Source organism: Puma concolor, chromosome B4, assembly GCF_028749965.1.
Source record: "Puma concolor isolate L17-30 chromosome B4, mPumCon1.1.hap2, whole genome shotgun sequence".
In the NCBI taxonomy this organism is placed as follows: Eukaryota; Metazoa; Chordata; class Mammalia; order Carnivora; family Felidae; genus Puma; species Puma concolor.
The window spans coordinates 70,612,323-70,632,842 of record NC_141673.1 but is presented as its reverse complement, the minus strand read 5'-3'; the positions used below and the strand labels follow the sequence as shown (position 1 = coordinate 70,632,842).

At 38.6% G+C, this 20,520-nt stretch overlaps 1 protein-coding gene across 4 annotated transcripts in view; it reads right to left on the bottom strand.

Moving 5' to 3' along the window:
* Positions 1 to 20,520, bottom strand: part of NELL2 (neural EGFL like 2) — a 400,719-nt gene that overhangs the window by 333,394 nt on the left and 46,805 nt on the right. The window contains exons 1-3 of one of the 4 annotated variants that reach the window (XM_025930858.2): positions 8,262 to 8,369; positions 7,434 to 7,519; positions 6,864 to 6,992 (exon numbers count right to left, since the gene is read on the bottom strand). In XM_025930858.2, the coding sequence (XP_025786643.1) occupies positions 6,864 to 6,992; positions 7,434 to 7,488 (184 nt within the window). In that variant the 5' untranslated portion in view covers positions 7,489 to 7,519; positions 8,262 to 8,369. Of the gene's footprint in view, positions 1 to 6,863; positions 6,993 to 7,135; positions 7,197 to 7,433; positions 7,520 to 7,921; positions 8,064 to 8,261; positions 8,370 to 20,520 lie in introns of those variants that run through there. The other 3 variants (XM_086713604.1, XM_086713602.1, XM_086713603.1) reach the window with 3 other exon arrangements.

Here is a 20,520-nt window from a genome sequence, read left to right as displayed (position 1 = left end):
AACTTCAAAACCAGCAATGACCTATCAAGTCTTTCTCACAATGCATCACACTGACACTGATGCCTCTACTTCCCTCTTCCGTAAATTAAGGTATCCTTATGATTACATGGGACCCACTCAGATAATCCAGGATAATCTCCATATTTGATGTCACCTGATTAGCAACCTTAACTACTTCTTTTTTTAAAATGTTGGTTTATTTTGAGAGAGAGCAAGTACACATGAGCTGAGGAGGGGCAGTGAGAGACAGACAGAGAGAGAGAGAGAGAGAGAGAGAATCCCAAGCTGACTCAGCACAGAGCCCAACTTGGGGCTTGAACCCATGAACCGTGAGATCACGACCTGAGCCAAAATAAAGAGTCAGACGCTTAACCAGTTGAGCCACCCGGACGCTCTACCAACCTTAATTGCTTTTGTAACCTTAATCCCCCCCCTTGCCAAGTAACATACTATATTTACAGGTTCTGAGGGTTTAGTATGTAAACGGTTGGGAGACCGTTATTCAGCCTACAACAGCCCGTCTTTCACACCCAAAGATTCATATGCATCCCACATGCAAAATATATTCACTCTACCCAAAAGTCCCCAAAGTCTCAACTCAGTAGAATATCAACTCGAAGTTTAAATCTGGTCTAAATCTTATCAATTCAAAAGCCCCAAATGTCAACACCTAAATCAGGTACAAATGAGGCCTTGGGTACCATCCATCCCGAGGCACAGTTCCTCTCCATCTGTGAACCTGTCAAGCTCAAGAAACAAGATGTCTGCTCCCAAAATACAATGGTGCAATAGACATGGGATAATAATTATAGACATTCCCATGCAAAAAGAGAGAAAATAGAAGTTTAAAAATTAGACATCAGACTCATGCAACTTTGAAATCCAGCTAGGCAAATTATATTTGATTTTAAAGTCTAGGAATAATCCTCTGTGGTCGTGGCTCCACCCTCTGGGATCTCAGCTGTGCCTTCTGGGCTCTCAGTTGTACCCTCTTAGTCAACCTTATTTTTTCATAAAAGGTGGTTCGTGTTTGCAGCTGAGTAGATTAATCAGCTTGTTTCTTGCTTGTAGAATTTTAGGGATCAACAACCTTCTTTTACTACATCCTCACTTCCCTTTTCAGGCCCAGCCAGTTGCATTTTTGCTGGTATAGTATTCTCAAGAACCACATGGGTCCCCCCATATGTGTCATGGTGATTTACTCCATTAGACAAGAGGCTCCTCCACAGATATTTCTTGGCTACATTTATCTCTGTAACTGGCTTCTGCTGAGATGTTTGAGGGAATCCATGAGTTGCATGTTCAATTTCTTCAAAGAGCCCTCTATGTGACTGAGTACTCTGACCTTACTTCTGAGACCCTAGCAAAACGTTTTCCCTAGAAAACGATCGGCTTTCTCTCCAAGGCAGGCATTCCTGACAATGAATCTCCTCACTTTAGCAACATTTTCAATCTGGGAGGCTGAGAATTTCCCAAATATCAAGTTCTGGTTTCATTCTGCTTAATAGTTTTTCCTTCAATCTGCCTCTCTCCTCTCACTTTTTACTAGAGGAAGCAGTACGAAAAACCCAAGCTGCACCTTCAATAATGTGCACATAAATCACCTCAGCTAAATACCTAAGTTCATATTTACAAGCTTTACTTTGCACATAACTGCAGGACACAATTTAGCTAAGCTTTCTGCCACTACATAACAAGGATCCCCTTTCCTCTAGTTTGCAATAGCATGTTCCTGATTTCTATCCAAGCTCCCAGGGGCAAGTGTCTTTAATGTCCACATAACCAACAGTACATGACAATTTAAGAATTCTCTAAGGTGATTTAGGATTCCTCTATCACACTCTTCATTTTCTTCTAAATCCTTCCTAGTAGAATTGCCATCACCATATTGTTCCTAACAGTCTATTCAAGACAATCTAGGTTTTCCTATAATGCTCTTCAAAATTCTTCGAGTCTATGCCCATTTCCCAATTGCAAAGCCACTTCCACATTTTTGGGTATTTCTTACAGCAGCCCCCACGTCCACATATCAAAATCTGTACTAGTTTCCTATTGCTGCTATAAAAAATCACCACAAGCTTAGTGACTTCAGTCAACACAATTTATTAACTCACAGTTCTGGAGGTCAGAAATGGGCTAAAATCAAGTGTCAGCAGCGCTGGACACTCTAAGGGAAAATCCATTTTCTTGCCTTTTTCACCTTCTCAGGACAGCCCACACTCTTTGGCTCATGGCCTACTTTTATCTTCAAAGGCAGCAATGGCAGGTTGAGTCATTCTCTCATTGCATCACTGACACTGACTCTTCTAGCTCCCTCTTCCAGATCTAAAGGACCTTTGTGATTACATGGGGACTAACCATAGAATCCAGAATAGTTCTTACCCTAAGGTCAGTTGATTACCAACCGCAACTCTACATACATCTTAATTTCCTCTTGACAGGTAACATAACACAGTATCAGGTTCCTAGTATTAGGACATGAACATCTTTGAGGAAGCATTATTCTGCCTACCACAATATATCTTTATGTAATGACAAATTTTCAATTCTCTTCTATTAACATGGCCTACCCTGTAATCTGGTCTCTGCTCTCTTCATTTGTGATCATTTCATATCACAACCATATGCTTCCACTACTCTGAATTTCTTCCATTTTTTTCAAATGCACAATGCTCATTCCAGGCTTGGGATCTTGGTTCATGCTATTTCCTTTGTCTCTGTGATTCTCCCTCTCTGAATCCCCCTAGCCCCTCTTCTACAGACTAAGTATCCTTCAGCTATCAGCTTAAATGACTCTTCTTCAAAGATAGTCTCCCTGATCCTGTGACTCCCTAGATTACAGATTCCCATTGCACTCTTAGTTTTTCTTCATAGCATTTACCTTAACAGTGATTAAATTATTATCCGTGTAAATATTTATTTAATGACTATCTTTAAGACACTCTGAAAGTAAAGTTCTAACTTATTCCTTTGCTTCATGCCTAACACCTAGCAGAATACAACTGCACAACAAAAATTTATTTAAATGAATGAACATATCTCCTTTAATCCCGATAACAACATTAATTTTATAATTGAGGGTGCTGAAATTCAGAGAAATTGAGTAACTTCACCATAGTAAAACAACTAATGAGATTCCACTTGGGTCTATCTTGACTTCTAAGCCCATCTCTTTTTCACTGTGTTATTCTATTCTATTGGGGCACCAATGACCACTGTCCCTAGTCCATGGATGTCCACTGACCATCATATTGACAAATACTCATTACAAGCTTGCTTTCCTTAATGCAGCTACCTTTACCTAATAAAGTCAATGGCCTAACACCAAATGCCCAATTTCAGTCCTGTTTTTAAATACTGACCTAAGAGTAGGCTTGTGGACGTTTTTTTCCCTTTAAAATCTTAAAGTTCTTTAAAAAAAATAACTACTAAGCTTATTTTTAAATTACCAACTCAGGAAGAAAATATGCTTTGATTTTATCTTACTTCTCTTGCGGGGATTAATGATATCATAAAATCTGTGAACACCTTAGAAGAAATTTTATTAAACCAACAGATGAAACTATCAACTTTGGGAATCTGGCCAAAGAAAGTGTTAAAACCAAAGATCTAAAAATCATGCTCACATTGCTAGAAAGTGCTAGAACTGTGTTTCTTATGCTCTCTTTCTTGGTCTCTCATGTACAGAGAAGAAAGAACATTATCATTACAAATATTTCCTAGACTTTAAACAAGGTAAGTAGGTAGAATTCTATCTACAATTACACTAGTCCTTAAGATTTCAGAACTCTTTACAAGCCTTCAGAGGTCTTTTTCATTGTCAGCATTCAGTCCTCTATTTTTTAAAAATGTAATATATTTTTGTGGCTATGAGTCAGACTGAAGCTAGAAATACTTAGATTTTGATGTAGATTCCAAACTGTTGCTTGGATACTTTTTCCTTTTGAAAGTGATTATAACTGGCACACATAAAAAGCCACATTTATTAAAGGATGATCTAATTTAGCATCTTCTTACTTCAATTTCCAATTCAGCTACAAATCAAATTTCAACAACAACAAAACAATTTTAGTGATACTAAATTTTTAGTGATACAGTTGCTATTATGATAAAAACCAGATATGACTTGGAAATATATTCCCACTTGCTTTTATTATCATATATAATAAAATATAATTATTAATATAGATTCATATTGCACAATAATTTACAAAAGTTATTTATAGTTTCAAAAAGCACTGAATTACAAGCATCTTAAATAGCACCACAGAGAATAATGAAGTAGTCAAAAGGAGAAGCAATATTAAACGAGCAAAAGTCATTGGGAAATTATATGCTCAGATTTCTTTATTTTAAAGCTAAGAGACAAAAGAAGATGGTTTTATCACTGCAGGAGAAATTTAATGGTTCAAAATCTCTTCCATCTATATAGAACATATTTGATAGCACAAAGTAACTTATCTGATAGGTTCATGTGAAATCTGAGAGCATCTCACAAGTTTTGTAATTTGTTACCATCCTGCTATGATATTTGACACACTATATGAAAATATCTGCAACACCCTCAATTGACCATAAATCAAATCCATCAAATCTTCAGAGTCTAAAAGCTTTTGTCTCTCTAAAAGCCATGGAATCCCCGTGAAGCAGTAGGAGTTAGAAGTGGCTTCTTAACAATATTTTCTAATAGCAGAGAAAAGATATTTCCAAGGTAATGCAGAACTACCAAGCAGAGCCAAAGATCCACCTGTTGTCAATTGATAATCTAAATCTCAGAATAAAAGAAGTTAGTAGAGCATAATCAATAGATCAGTAACATATGCCTACTGAGAACACAGCAGGTAGCAAATACTTGCTGATTGATTGGCTATATGAAATAAAGCTCATAATTTGGCAGGAAATGAAATTTTATATCTTCAGTTCTCAAAAACTAGATTTGTTAGGCATTTACTCAGTGCAGGGCTTTAGTACCAACAAGGAAATAAAATCAATTCATTGATATGCATTGATAAGTAGTTACAGTGGACAATTCATTTGCAACACAATGCCTACCTTGATGAACTGGCAATTTAAATAAAGATGAATACTAAATATTGCTTTAAAAAAAGTAACCAGGAAAAGATATTTGTGCCTTGAGACTATTTCCTAGAAATTGTCTAATTGTCTAGCATAAGAACATAAAATCACAGTCCTGAAGGTTTCTAGTTGTGACAGCTCAGATACTCTTCTGAGAAAACTAAGAACACTAGTATAATTTAAAGGAGCTTTGGAAATTTTAAGGGCACTTCAACATCATTTGTTTATTAGGAGCGTTAGCTTCTGTAAAGCTTTTCAGTTACTCAAATTAGCAGTCCTGAAATAACTTCGCTTCCAGTTCACAGGGACTGAAAATCAGAGGTTTTAAAAAGAAGAAAAAAGGAAGAAAAAGCCAGAAGCTTATCCCTAATGACACTTCTCTTCCACTTTGTGAATTTTGCTGACAGTCTAGTTTTATTTCCTTTATTAGATTTAGTCATTCTTTTTAAAGGATTCGATAGCTAGGCTGCACCTCTACCCCTCACCGCAAAAGACGTTTCAGTAAATAAAACATCATCACAAATATTTATCACAATAGAAATAGTTAGTGGGCTCACCATAATTAAAACAGAAAATTACATTTTTTATAAGAGTAAGCTTGTTTTAAATAACTGCAGCACATGTCAATTTCCTCCTTTTCCCGGTTGTAAGCTTTAGTGCTACTGTCCATGGTGACACATACTGGCTATGTCAGGCAACAACACCACTACTGAGACATTCAAGTTTTATTTTATTTCTGTTTCTTGGTGGCAGATTTGCTGAAGTGGTTTTATTTTGCACATCCAACTCTTTAGTAATTATGAAGCCATGGCACCAAAATCACACAAGAAAACTCAGGGTGGCTAGCTTAGTCAGTTCATCAGCTATGTTACACCAAACTTCATTTCTCTTTTGCCTTCATCTGTACTTCACCATATATGAAACGAATCTTTCTGTATGTGTTTAGCTACCTTTTAGAATCTCATATTACATCTTACCACAAATCAAGCAATATTCAAAAGCTTTGGTAAATCAAAGGTGACAGCTTGATGTATTGGAATTTGCTTCAAACTATACTTTTATATATAAATTATAATGTAGACATTCATGTATGGCCAACGTCCACTGACTTAAAAGAAAAGTTTTATTATATTAAGTATACAATTAATGGTGATACAAGATATACCTTTGAATTAAAATTTATTTGAAAGATTTTCAAAATCATATTTAAGAGAATATTATTCTTTCTCTTGACATTGTTAGAGTAGAATCGTGATCTTTCAATAAGAAATCGTTTTACATATAGTATGTTTGTGATATACAGTAGATAAAATTATTGAGAGGTATTCATTTTTCCAGAAAGCTACTCCACATAAAGAAATTCTTCCCAACCAGGCACCATTGTACCTGGAACTTTCAGAGAGCAGTGTCTTAACTAAGATTAAGCTATCCTATTTTCTACCTAAATCAATTTCACCCAAATGAGGCGTTTGTGCTATAATTCATTGTTCCCCAGACTCTAAAATCAACCATCTGCCATCGGAGTTTCTGTACAGTAATTAAGGAACTATCCATTAGAACTGGCAAGAGTACAAAGTAAGGAGGTGGGGGCGGGAGGGGAGAAAAACCAAACCACTTAAAAAGATATGGAAGGTGTGTGTCTGTCACGTTAACCCCTCCATATCTCAGGTCCAGATTACTGTCATCATCCATGAGGCAATACAGAAGTTAGGAGGAGCTGCGAGGACAACTCCCTCCTGGGTTATCGGAACTGAAACCGCACTGGGGACTCGGCGCGCACTCCATACCTTGAAAGAGAAAGGCTTTCGTCCCATTATGCAGCCCGGGGACCTGGCGCACTCCAGTCGTGGACTCCCCAAGTTCTAACTCTGTTAAGACGTCAATCTGTAGAGAGGGGTCCACACCAAGCCCCCAAACTGGTGGGAGGGTGGGGGAGAAAGAAAAACCTCCATCAAAATGCAAGCCTCTTCCTCCAGGGCAGCAAAGAACCGAGTCTAAGAGATAATAATTGGGAACTGATGAGGGAGGCGACTCCCTCCTCCGCCGTGCGAAGCCTTACCTGAGATCAGCAGCCAAGCTTTAAATAGCGGAGCACCCAGTCCCATTTCCCTGACCTACTTTAAACCCCTCTCGGTGCCAAGTTCCCCCTCGGCCCTTAGACCCCGGACTAGGGGTGTGACCCGCCCTAGCGTCTCCAAGGCAAGCACAGAAAAATCCAAATGCAAACCCACCCCCTACTCCAAGCTTCCCACTCCAGACCTACTTCGGATTGAGGAAAAGCAAGGCGTCCCCAACCAGCTCCGGCTGCCCCCAGGCGGGGGCCATCCCATCCCCCGCCCCATCTCTGGGCCACTCACCTGCTCCGAGACCGAAGATCAAACAAAATGTTCTCAGTAAGACCCGAGACTCCATGGTGTTGATCTGCTCAGTCCATCGTCTCCCTCTTTAAAAATAAAAATAAAAATAAAAATCGAAGAGGTTCTCGGAATCAAGCGGGAAAATAGCGTTTGTGTCTCCTGCCGCTGCCTCGCATTTACTGATTAGTAGGATTAATATGAATTGGTTCCCTAAGAAAAAAATGGGAGGACACCCCAGGCACGTGAAGAACTTGGACCCTCCAATGCGCACATCATTCCCACACGCAGAGCCGAGGCGGCAGCGCCGGCAGAGCCGGGGGCCCAGAGGGAGGGGTCGGGCTCGCCCGGGGGCTGCTCCGCCGGGGAATTAGCTCCGGAGCTGAATAAAAGCAGCCGAAGTCACGACACCCCCAGAGGAAGGGAGGCGGCCCCAAGAAAGCCGCGGGTGAGGCTGCCCCGCACCCGCCCGTCTTCCCCACCGCGCGAACCTGTTGTAAAAGCAGAGACAATGGAGAGAGCGCCGGAGACGCGCGGAGGAGAGACGGCTCCCCCGGAGCGGGAGGGGCAGGCCCGGGGAGGCGGGGAGACCAGGAGTGGGGAGGGACCGCCGAGGGCGAGGCCAGGCGCTCCGCGTCCCTCTCCAGCACGGGGCTCCTTGGTCTCCAAGCCCCGTCTAGCGAGCCCCGGACCTGCTGCAGCCCCGCCCTCCTATTCCCCACCCCCCCTGCCCCCCGCCCTCACTCGCTGGCCCCGGGGAAGCCAACCTCCTTTCGGGATCGAAAGATCTAAATTCAAGGTGCTAAGTTGATGGGCGGTCTTTGCTCTCACCCCTTGATTTGGGACGCGTGTCTTGAAAGACAGACGGGAGAGAAAGGACCACCCAGTCGCAGAAGGCAAGGCTAGGAGACGCGCTCGCCCGCCCTTTAGGCAAAGGAGGGAAGCCCGCGTATTGTGTACTGGGCTCCGAAACAGCCCCGGGGACTGGAAAAGGAACTCCCTCTCTGGGGCATGCGGCGGAGGGCTGCCAAAGCCAACTAGACTCTCCTGGTGGGGCCGGAAGAAGTAGAGAGAGACAGGGGGAGGCGGGAGGCGAGCCTGGAAATCCCTGCGAGCCCTAGCGGAGAGGTTCCCTGCCCGGGGCGGGGCGCTGGAGAGCTTCCCAGACACGGAAGGCGTCGGGGAGAACTTATCCTGGAACTGCTGGACAGCTCCGGGACCTAGAGCGCCCCCTGCCAAACAGTGCCGAGAACCGGACTCTTGGTTCTCCAGGACCAGCACACAGCAGGAGACAAGGGCAGCAGAGCGAGTGTGCCTGTCCACGCTGAAAAGAAGAAATGATAGGTAGGTGGATAAATGGATGGATGGATGGATGGATGGATGGACGGATGGATGGATGGATCCATGCATGCATAAGAGAAAGAGAGTAGAGAGAGAAGAGAGAAATAAGCGGAAGGCAGAGCCTGGGCAAGAAAGAAGAGCGCCCCGCTCCCATTGTTGACCACACTCAAGCACTCAAGCAGGCTCTACACACCCTTCCCACCTACACGCTAGGACCATAACAGCGAGGTCATTTGAGGTCTAATTCTCAACGCACAAAAGTATATTCAAGGTCAATTGCACATATTTTTCAACACAGCCCTAAAATTCTGAGGTAAATCTCAAATAACAAAATTCAATGCCCATATTGAAAAGAATTTCAAAAGTGATTAAAATGTTAATTGCTCCAAAGATTGAGTTTCTTAACCTTCCATCCAAATAGATTCTGAATTCCCTAACAGGATGCTGCACAGCTAGTTACCAAAATAACTATAGGGTACAGTCTGAGTCTCCAGTAGAGAAATATGTACTATATTATACTATAATGGGATGAGGGGGATGTTTTAGCTCTATTCTTGGAATTTTTAAGGAAAAAAACAGAATCTGGACATTTTTTCAGTTTAATTTTTAATTTTCTCTATCAAATTTTCCACTTGAATCTATTTGAAATTTTTTAAACTTTAAGAAAGAAATATTCCAGTACTTACAGGAAGTATTGTATGAAATTTCCTAAATTTGAAAAAAAAAAACATAATCTAGTTGAATTGTTTAATTCAAAGGAAATTATTCATCAGGAAAATAAATATTTTTCTATAGGAGTACATCAAAAATATTGGATTGTAATAAGTATCTATAAATGTTACATAAATTTCAGATAATGGAATTATTTAATATTCTAATAAGAAGGAAAAGTAAATATACATATACATACATATTTACACGTAGAAGTTCTCCCAACCTATATGTCCTCAACCAAATCACAGAATCAGGAATACTCTCCAATCTCTCTGATGCTCACCTCTTATATGCTGAAAGCTGATGGTCAGTAAGCTTATCTCTAGCCGCCCCCCCCCCACTTATGCTCTCTCCAGAAGAGTGGTATTTCATATCCAAAATTATTGCAGTTGAAACTGCTACTATAATTATGTGACCTAATTAAAGTAATGGAAGCCATTAAAATATGACTACAGAGAGAGACAGAGAAGAGTGAGCTATTTCTATAAAACTAAAGTATAAAGCTTTGGAAACCTGTAAGAAAGGTAAGTCATTGTATTAGGTACGGCAGGGTTATCAGCCTGGGTAGGGGTTCTCAACTTTAGAGCTATGGACATTTTAAGGTTGGACACTTCTTTGTTAGGACTGTCCTGTGCCTTGTAGGATGATTAATAGCATCCCTGGTCTCTATCCACTTAATGCCAGTATTTTCAAAATTTCATTTTATCTATATGTCCTGTAATTATACCTTTTTGTGTAGCTTCTTAAATTGATGCTCTAGGGAATACAACATACATACTTAACTTTTCACCATCTCCTCTATGGTAGATGAAGTATGAGGTAGTCTCTATGCTACCACTTCCATTGGAATGTGGAAACTTTACCAGGATATTGGTCCTTTTATCTTCCTTTATGTTATCGTTGCCTTATGTATTAAATCAGCATACACTGAAACTTCCTTCAGATAATGTCAAAACGTTTGCTTGAAGTCACTATGGGAGGCATAATAATGGCCTTCCCCACCCTCCAAAAATACATGTCCTAATCACTAGAACTCGTGAATGTTACCTCACCTAGTAAAGGGATTTAAGATTGAGGATGGAATTACGATTTCTATTCAGGTGACTTTAAAATAGATTATCCTGGATTGTTTGGATGTGACCAATAAAATCACAAAAGTCTTTACATGTGCAAGAGAATGGCAGAAGAGTTCAGAGTGGCCTAAAATGAGAAGAATTTGTTTTGCTGTTGCTGTCTATGCAGATGGAAGACTACAGAAGGACCGTGAGCCTAGGTATGTCAGTGCACAGCCTCAAGAAGCTGGAAAATATGAGAAAAAGGATTCCCCCTACATCCTTGGAGCAGAACAGAACCCTGCCAATACCTTGATTTTAGTCCAGTGAGATTCATTTGAAGCTTTTGAGCTACAGAACTATAATAAATTTTTGCAGTTTTAATCCACTAACTTTGTGGCAATTTGTTTCAGCATTCACAGAAAACTAAGGTAAATACTCACCACATAATGAAAAGTTCAATTGAAATAATAGATTCTACTGACCCTGAAAGGATTCCCTTCTACCATATACAAACCTAAACAAAATGTTTAATATTTTTTTATTCATAAGAAGAAAGAGGGGCTCCTGGGTGCCTCTGTCGGTTGGGCATCCGACTTCGGCTCAGGTCATGATCTCACGGTTTGTGAGTTCGAGCCCTGCATTGGGTTCTGTGCTGACAGCTCAGAGCCTGGAGCCTGCTTTGGATTCTCTGTCTCCCTCTCCCTCTGCACCGTCCCCTGCTCATTCTCTGTCTCTCTCTGTCTCAAAAATAAATAAAACATTAAAAAAAAGTTTAAAAAAAAAAGAAGAAAGAAAATTCTCAGATGCTATGAGGAAAAAAGTAGCTGGAGATTGGCAGAGAAAGAAGTAGCCAATTCAATGATTGGGCGAGGGCAGGACATAGGGCTTCAGACTCAATGGGGGCCCTAAGACAATGGGGTAGGATTTTAATATCCACACAAGAACTGGAAACAATGAATTATGGCCAAAGCCAGAAGAGGTGAAGGTGTTAATGGTCCCTCTGATAAAAATAGGAAGCTTTGAAGGATTATACTGTATATAAAAAGAAACTTTAAAAAATTTTGTACATTTGTCTAAGATGTGACAAAAGTGCCTTCCAGCTGCACATGACCACAGGTGGAAAATAAAGTCATCTATAATAAATGTCAAATCTCAAGCCTTGCCACTTGCAGACACACAGTATAAAATTACACTCCCTACTGGTGTAGGAATTCTACAGACAGAAATTAGAATAAGACCCACAGAGTGTCCTGAAGAAGAAAATGTAAAACTTCTATTAAGGGACCTTCCAGCACCTCTAGCATGTGAGGAAAATTTCTGATGAGGATAAGATCACAATATAATAATATTAATAATAATAACAACAACAACGACGACGACGACAACAACACTGGAATAAAGTACCATGAAAGACAGTCAGGAGACACCACACAGAAAAAGACCATTAGTATCTCATGAACTCAGAATATCATAAAAATGTGAAAGTATAAAATAAGTATGTTAAATGATCAAATTTTTTTGTGAAGGAATACAAAAAAATAATGAAAGAATAGAATTGTATGAGAAAAGATTAGGCAGATTTCTTTTTTTTTTTTAATGTTTTTCAACGTTTTTTATTTATTTTTGGGACAGAGAGAGACAGAGCATGAACGGGGAAGGGGCAGAGAGAGAGGGAGACACAGAACCGGAAACAGGCTCCAGGCTCTGAGCCATCAGCCCAGAGCCTGACGCGGGGCTCGAACTCACGGACCGCGAGATCGTGACCTGGCTGAAGTCGGACGCTTAACCGACTGCACCAACCAGGCGCCCCACGATTAGGCAGATTTCAAAGGAAATCAAATAGAACTTCTGGAAATACAGGTATCTTTAAAAACAATATTTAAAAAACATTGGCTAGGGGCGCCTGGGTGGCTTAGTCAGTTCAGCACCTGACTCTTGGTTTTGGCTCAGGTTGTGATCTCGTGGTTTGTGAGTTGAGGCCTGCATTGGGCTCCAGGCTGACAGTGCGGAGCCTGCTTGGGATTCTCTTTCTCCCCCTTTCTCTGCCCCTCCCCCACTTTCTTTCTCTCCCTCTCAAAATTTAATAAATAAACTTTAAAAAAATGGCTATAAAAAAAGCAGCAGATAAAATAGACCTGAAAATTAGTGAACAAAAAAATGGAGAACAAAAATTGAGAACTGAGAATGCACCAAGAATAAGATGAAACACACAAAAAAATCTATGAATATTAGAGTTAGAAGATCCAACACAAACTACTTAAAAGATATGGAATAAGAGACTAGAGAGAATGGAAGCAGACACCGTTATAGGAAATATTTAAGCAACAAGTAAAAATCTTTCAAAAGTTAAAGATATGAGATTCTAATTCTGGGTAAGAGGGAATAAGCACACTCCCCTCTCTCTCTCCCATTGAATGCTATCAAATCTGGACAGAATGCATGTAGTATTTGAGGACTCAGAAAATTAAATAGCAGCAGGCAAACTGAGAAAGAAGACCAGCGTTTGAAGTACAACCATACTGGCACTGAATACTTCTAAGAATAAACCACCACCCAAGTCACAGACTGCCTATAAAAGGCTAGTCAAAATTTGCAGTCTAAATCCAATTGAGGCATTTGCCTGCTTAAAAAAAAAAAGAAAGAAAGAAAGAAAAAAAAGACATTCTCTATAGTACTGAACAAAACTCAGAGTCTCATAACATAATATTAAAATATTCAGGGGGTGCCTGGGTGGCTCAGTCAGTTAAGCATCTGACTCTTGATCTCAGCTCAGGTCATGATCTCATGGTCCGTGAGGGTGAGCCCCACATCAGGCTCCGTGCTGACCTTGAGAACCCTACTTGGAATTCTCTCTCTTGCTCTCTGTCTCTCTTATTCTCTCACTCTCTCTCTCTCTCTCTCTCTCTCAAAATAAATAAATAAACAAAATTAAAATATTCAGGATATAATCTGAAATTATTTAGCATATGAAAAACCAGGGAAATTTCAACTTACGTGAGAAAAATATAATCAACAAACACTAATGCCAAGATGACACAGACATTGGAATTAATTTTTTTAAAAAAAGACATTAAAGAGCTATTACAAAAATGCTCCCAAAAAATAAAGGCAAATACTCTTGAAACAAATAAGAAGACAGAAAGTGGTAGCAAATAAATAAAAGTAGAAATTTTAGACCTGAAAAGCATAATAACCAAAAATTTTAAACTCATTAAAATGAGCTCAGTACTAGAGATGACAGAGGAAAGAGTGAGCTTGATAGGTCAATTGAAATTATCCAATCTGAACAACAGAGGGAACAATTTTTTTTAATTAATATAGCAGCAGTAATTTGTGAGATGAAATCAAAAGGACACTATTTCATCAGAATCCCGAGAGAGTTCAATACCAAAATAAGTATTTCAAGAAATAATGGCCTAAGACTCCTTGAGTTTGTCAAAATATGTAAACTTGTGGATTCAAGGAGCTCAGTAAATCCCAAAGAGGATAAACTCAAAGTCATCCATGACCAACCATATCATAATTAAACTGCTGAAAACAATAAAAAAAGAAAACTATCACAAAGGAAAAAACATTGAAAGCAATCAGAGAAAAATGACACATTATTTATAGGGAAGCAACAATTTAAATGAATACAGACTTCTCATCAGAAACCACAAAGGCTAGATGGAGGGGAATAACATTTTTTAAAGTGTTCAAGAATACTGTCATCCCAGAATTCTGTATCTGGTGAAAATATCCTTCAGGAATAAAGATGAAGGAAAAAAATATTCTCAGATGAAGAAAATCTGAAAGAACTGGTTGTCAGCAGGACTACTTTGAAAGAATTGCTACAGGAAGTTCTTCAAACAGAATGGAAATGATAACTGAAAGACAACTAGCATATCAGAAATCAAGAAATAGCAACAGAAATGGTAAATATCTAGGTAAACATAATAGACTATTCTTTTCTTGAGTATTGTAAAATATGTTTGATGGTTGTATTCATTTTTTATTGCTGGTATAACAACCACAAGTTTAGCAGCTTGAAATAATACAAATTTATGATCTTACAGTTCTGTAGGTCATAAATCTGATACTGGTCTCATCAGGCTAAGCTCAAAGTGTTGATAAGGTTGTATTCCTTTCTGAAGTCCCTAGGAAAACCCTTTTTCAACTTCTAGAGAGTGCATTCCTTGGCTCATTACCCCCTTCCATCTTCAAAGCCAGCAACAGCAGACTAAATCCTTCTGACAGTGCATCCTCTGTTTCTCTGACTACAGTTTGGAAAGGTCCTCAGCTTTTAAGCACTTATATGCTGACATTGGGGTCATCTGGATAATCTAGGATAATTCCTCCACCTGAAGGCCTTTACCCTTAATCATTTGTACAAAGTCCTTTTTCATGTCAGGGGACATATTCACAGGTTCTGGGGATTAGGGTGTGGACATCTATAAAGAGACATTCTTCTGGTTATCATACTGATTGAAAGAATTATTTTAAAATTGTCTAAAGGGAGGGGCACCTGGGTGACTCAGTCCATTAAGTGTCCAACTTCAGATCAGGTCATGATCTCGTGGTTTATGAGTTTAAGCTATCATCTGTCTCTGTGCTGACAGCTCAGAGCCTGGAGCCTGCTTGAGATTCTGTGTCTCCCTATCTCTCTGCCCCTCCCCTGCTCATGCTGTCTCTCTCTCTCTCTCAAAAATAAATATTAAAAAATATAAATTAATTTAATAAAGTAAAATTGTCTAAAGGGGTTTCAAAGTATATATATTTAATGTATAAAACAATCACAACATAAAGAGATGAGGATAAAGGAATCAATATGGTGGTAAAGTTTCTATATTCTAATTGAAGTGGTAACATATGAACTCTAAGTAGACAGGAAAAATTAAGTAGTATATTTTATTCTCTAGAACATTAATTTAAAAAGTTATACAAAGATATAGTTAAAAGGTACAATAGATGACCTGGAATATGAAAAAATATTCAAATAACTTGAAAGAAGGCAGGAAAGGGTTAAGACAAGTAGAAGGAATAGAGACAAAAGAAATAATAAAATTGTAGACCAAAATCCAAACATATCAATAATGGCATTAAATATAAGTGGTTTAAACACAACAATTAAAAGACCATGGTTGTCAGAATGAACTTGAAAAATATAACACAACTATGTGCTATTAAAAAATTCATTTAAAGGGGCGCCTGGGTGGCGCAGTCGGTTAAGCGTCCGACTTCAGCCAGGTCATGATCTCGCGGTCCGTGAGTTCGAGCCCCGCGTCAGGCTCTGGGCTGATGGCTCGGAGCCTGGAGCCTGTTTCCGATTCTGTGTCTCCCTCTCTCTCTGCCCCTCCCCCGTTCATGCTCTGTCTCTCTCTGTCCCAAAAATAAATTAAAAACAAAATAAATAAATAAATAAATAAATAAATAAATAAATAAATAAATAATTCATTTAAAATATAATGTGGTAAATTTAAGGCAAAAGGAATAAGAAAAAAATATACTATGCAATCATCAATCAAAAGAAAGTTCAAGTGGTTATATTAATGTCAAAAAAGTAAACTTTAGATCAAAGAAAATTACCAGGGAAAAAAGAGGTACATTACACAACAATAAAAGGATGAATTTACAAGAAGACATAATAATCATAAGTGTGTCTGCACATAATAGCAAAGCTTCAAAATATATGAAGCATTTGCCCTAGAGAAATGGTGACAGAACTGAAGGAAGCAACTGACAAATCCACAATTCTATTTAGAAACTTCTTACATTCCTCTCTCATAATCAATGGCAATCTCTAGTCCCAGATAATTCCAATGCCAAATTCCACCAAACATTTAAATAAGAAATAACATCAGGAAGACACAAATCTTCCACAAAATAGAAGAGGTAGGAACAATTCTCAACTCTTTTTAAAAGACTAGCATTACTCATACCAAAACCAAAGACAACGAAAAACAAAAAACAAAATAGAACATAGACAGAACACGTATCTTTTGAACATACATGCAAATCCTCAACAAAATATTAGAAAATCAAATCAAACAATATATAAAAAGAACAACAAACATTCCAGGCTCTGAGCTGTCAGCACAGAGCCGTATGTGGGGCTCAAACTCACGAACCGTGAGATCATGACCTGAGCTGAAGTCAGACGCTTAACTGACTGAGCCACCCAGGTTCCCCTGATTCAACACTTTAAAATCAATCAATGTTTGGGGCGCCTGGGTAGCTCAGTCGGTTAAGCGTCCGACTTCGGCTCAGGTCATGATCTCATGGTCCGTGAGTTCAAGCCCCGCATCGGGCTCTGTGCTGACAGCTGGAGCCTGGAGCCTGTTTCAGATTCTGTGTCTCCCTCTCTCTCTGACCCTCCTCATTCGTGCTTTGTCTCTCTCTGTCTCAAAAATAAATAAACATTAAAAAAATAATAATAAAATAAAATCAATCAATGTAATCTGCTACTTTACAATCTAAAAAATGTAAATCACATGATCATATCAATTGATGCAAGAAAAGCATTTGACAAAATTCAACTATTGATGACAAAATAAATAACCCACTTGTGACATAAAAATAGAAGGGCATTTCTCAATTTAATAAAGGATATTTTAAAAGATCCTGCATTAACAAGCCAAGAAAAAGAAATAAAAACCATTCAGGTAGGAAAGGAAGAAATAATAATTTTTTTCCCTAGACAATTTGGTCATTTACATTTAAAAATTCCAAAAGCATCTTTGAAAAAGCTATTCTTTTTTTTTTTTGAAAAAGCTATTCTAATAGCTATTAGAACTAGTAAGTGAATTTAGCAATGTTACAGAATATAAGGTCAACAATACAGAAATCAATTGTGTGTCTACATGGTTGAAAGGAATCATTGAAAATATAAATAAAAAACAATACCATTTATAATAGCATTAAAAGACAAAAATGCAAATGGATAAATCTATAGACAAGATTTAACACTGAGAATTAGGGAACATTGCTGATGGAAATTAAAGGAGGTCTAAATGGATGAAAAGATTTATCATGCTCATTGATAAGAAGATTTCATGTTAAGGTAACAATACTGTAGGTCTACTTATATAGATCTACAGATTTAAGACAATTCCAGTCAAAATACCAGTAGGCTACTTGATAGCAATTGATAAGCTGATTCTAAAATTTATATGTAAAGGCAAAGAAAATAGAAAGGCCAAAAATAATTGAAAGAAAAATTAGCGGTGCCTGAGTGGCTCAGTCAGTTAAGCATCTAACTTCAGCTCAGATCATGATCTCATGGTTCATGGGTTCCAGCCCTGCATCTGTCTCTGTGCTGACAGCTCAGAGCCTGGAGCCTGCTTCAGATTCTGTTTCCCTCTCTCTCTCTGCCCCTTTCCCATTCACACTCTGTCTCTCTCTCTCTCAATAATAAATAAACATTAAAGAAAAAGAAAAATTAGAGGATTCACACCATTTGACTTCAAGCTTCTATAAAGCTATACATCAACACAATATTAGGATGAGGACAGACATATAAATTAATGGAATAAACCAAAGAGCATAGGAATAGACTCACATATATGCTTCTTGATTTTTTATGAAAGCATAGATATTTCAACAGATAATTTATAATTTTTTAAATTTTAATTCCAGTATAATTAACATACAGTATTATATTATTTTCAAGTGTACAATATAGTTTCAGCAATTCTATACATTACTCGGTGTCATCATGATAAGTGTACTCTTAATCCCCTTCACCAATTCACTCATTACCTCACCCACCTCCCCTCTGGTAACCATAAGGATTTGGGGGCAGTTTGGGGGTGGGGGGTTGTTTTGTTTTCATAGAGCACACACACAAACAGGGGAGTAGGGCAGAGAGAGAGAGAGAATCTTAAGCAAACTCCACACTCAGCGCAGAGCCCAAAGTGGCGCCCAATCCCACAACCCGGGATGATGACTTGAGCAGAAATCAAGAATCAGACACTCAACTAACTGAGCCACCCAGACTCCCCTCTGGTAACCATCACTTTGTTCTCTGTAGTTAAGAGTCTGTTTTTTGGTTTATTTCTTTTTCTCCTTGTTCATTTGTTTCTTAAATTCCACATATGAATGAAATCATATGGTATTTGTCTTTCTCTGAATGACTTAACTTCACTTAACATTATATTCCCTACACCCATCCATGTTATAAATGGCAAGATTTCACTATTTTTTATGGCTGAGTAATATTCCATTATATATAATATATATAATATATTATATATATATATATCACATCTTCTTTATCTACTCATCTAGATATAAATGATAATTTTCAAAGTTTCATTTATTTAAGTAATCTCTATACCCTACATGGGACTCCAACTCACAACCCTGAGAACAAGAGTCGCATGCTTTTCCTACTGAGCCAGCCAGGTACCCAGATAAATGATAATTTTTTAACAATGATACTTGAACATATATCTAATAAAGGACTTCTAATGAAATGATATAAAGAACTTTTATATTTCAATAAGACAAAAAATTCAATTAAAAAAGAAAACAAAATATTTAGACACTTTACAAAAAGAGATATATAGATGGCAAGAAAGTACATGGAAAGTTCCCCACATCAGTACTCATTAAGAAAACCCAAATTAAAATCACAGTGAAATACAGAATTAACAGAATGGCTAAAATTAAACGGGCTGTCATTTCCAAGTGCCAATCAGATGCAGGACTGACATAAACTCTGACTCTTGCTGGAGGGAATCAAAATGGTACAGGCTTTTTGGAAACCTGTTTAGAAACTTCTTATAAAGTGAAATACTCACTCTTGGGTATTTATTCTAGAAAAATAAAATCAGATTTCCTCAAAAAGGCCCATCTCTGAATGTTTATAGTAGCTTTATTCATTTTAACCAAATGTAGAAATAGCACAAATATCTACGGACTGATAAATGGATAAATGAATTGTGATAAATTCATACGATGGAACACTACTTAGCAATGAAGTACAATGAACAATGAAAGCAGGCAACAATATGTTTCTTCCACACATTGACTGTCACAAAGCCTGGGATGATGACGGAGTGATTCTGGACTCTTTCCCTGTTCCCTTCGTTTTACATTAACAACCATCAGAGGGGGTGCCTGGGTGGTTCAGTCGGTTGAGTGGCTGACTGAGGCTCAGATAATGATGTCGGGGTTCATGGGTTCGAGCCCCGTGTCTGGGCTCTGTTCTGACAGCTCAGAACCTGGAGCCTGCTTCAGATTCTGTGTCTCCCTTTCTCTCTGCCCCTCCCCCCCCCCCCCGGCTTGCACTCCATCTCTGTCTCTCTCAAAAATAAACATTAAAAAAAAAATCATCAGAGTATCTTGGTTTCTACTCCAGGGTTCAAGGCAGAGTGGTTCAGATTTGCTTAGCCAACCACACACTCAGACATCTCCCTTACTCCACATGTAGCTTGAAAGGGCCTCACACTTCAAGACTATTTATGAAGTTTTGTTGAAACAACAGGACCACAGGAAATAATAAAATGATTCTGGAAGTAGAATTGGACTAAGCGCAGTACAAAGAGAAAAAGGAGATTGATAACATTAAATAGCAAAAAGAAAAAGTGTAAAAGCAAAAAGATCAGCATAAAGAGGCAGTATCTCAAAGGGAGAATGATATGAAAAAAGGATGGTAAGTGGGGAAAATAGAATTTTTATAACAAAGATGCCCTTCCTTCCACAGCACACTCTTGCTCACTTGTGACAGTGGAAGGTAAAAGAGATGCCCACTGGGGACATGAGAGAAGGTTAGCTTTCAGTCAACATTCTTTATACTCTCTACACACTTTGAACTACTCACACACCTCAACTGAAACTTTCTAAGAAAAATAAGACAAATGTTGTTTCAAACAGTTCTAGAGACAGCATGGTGAAAGATACAAGCTTGGAACTTGCTCAGAAGCTTTGGGTCAAGGCTTTGTCCCACCTCTTTCCTGAGCCAAACACAACCTCCCTGCACCTGCTTTAAGGATAGCATA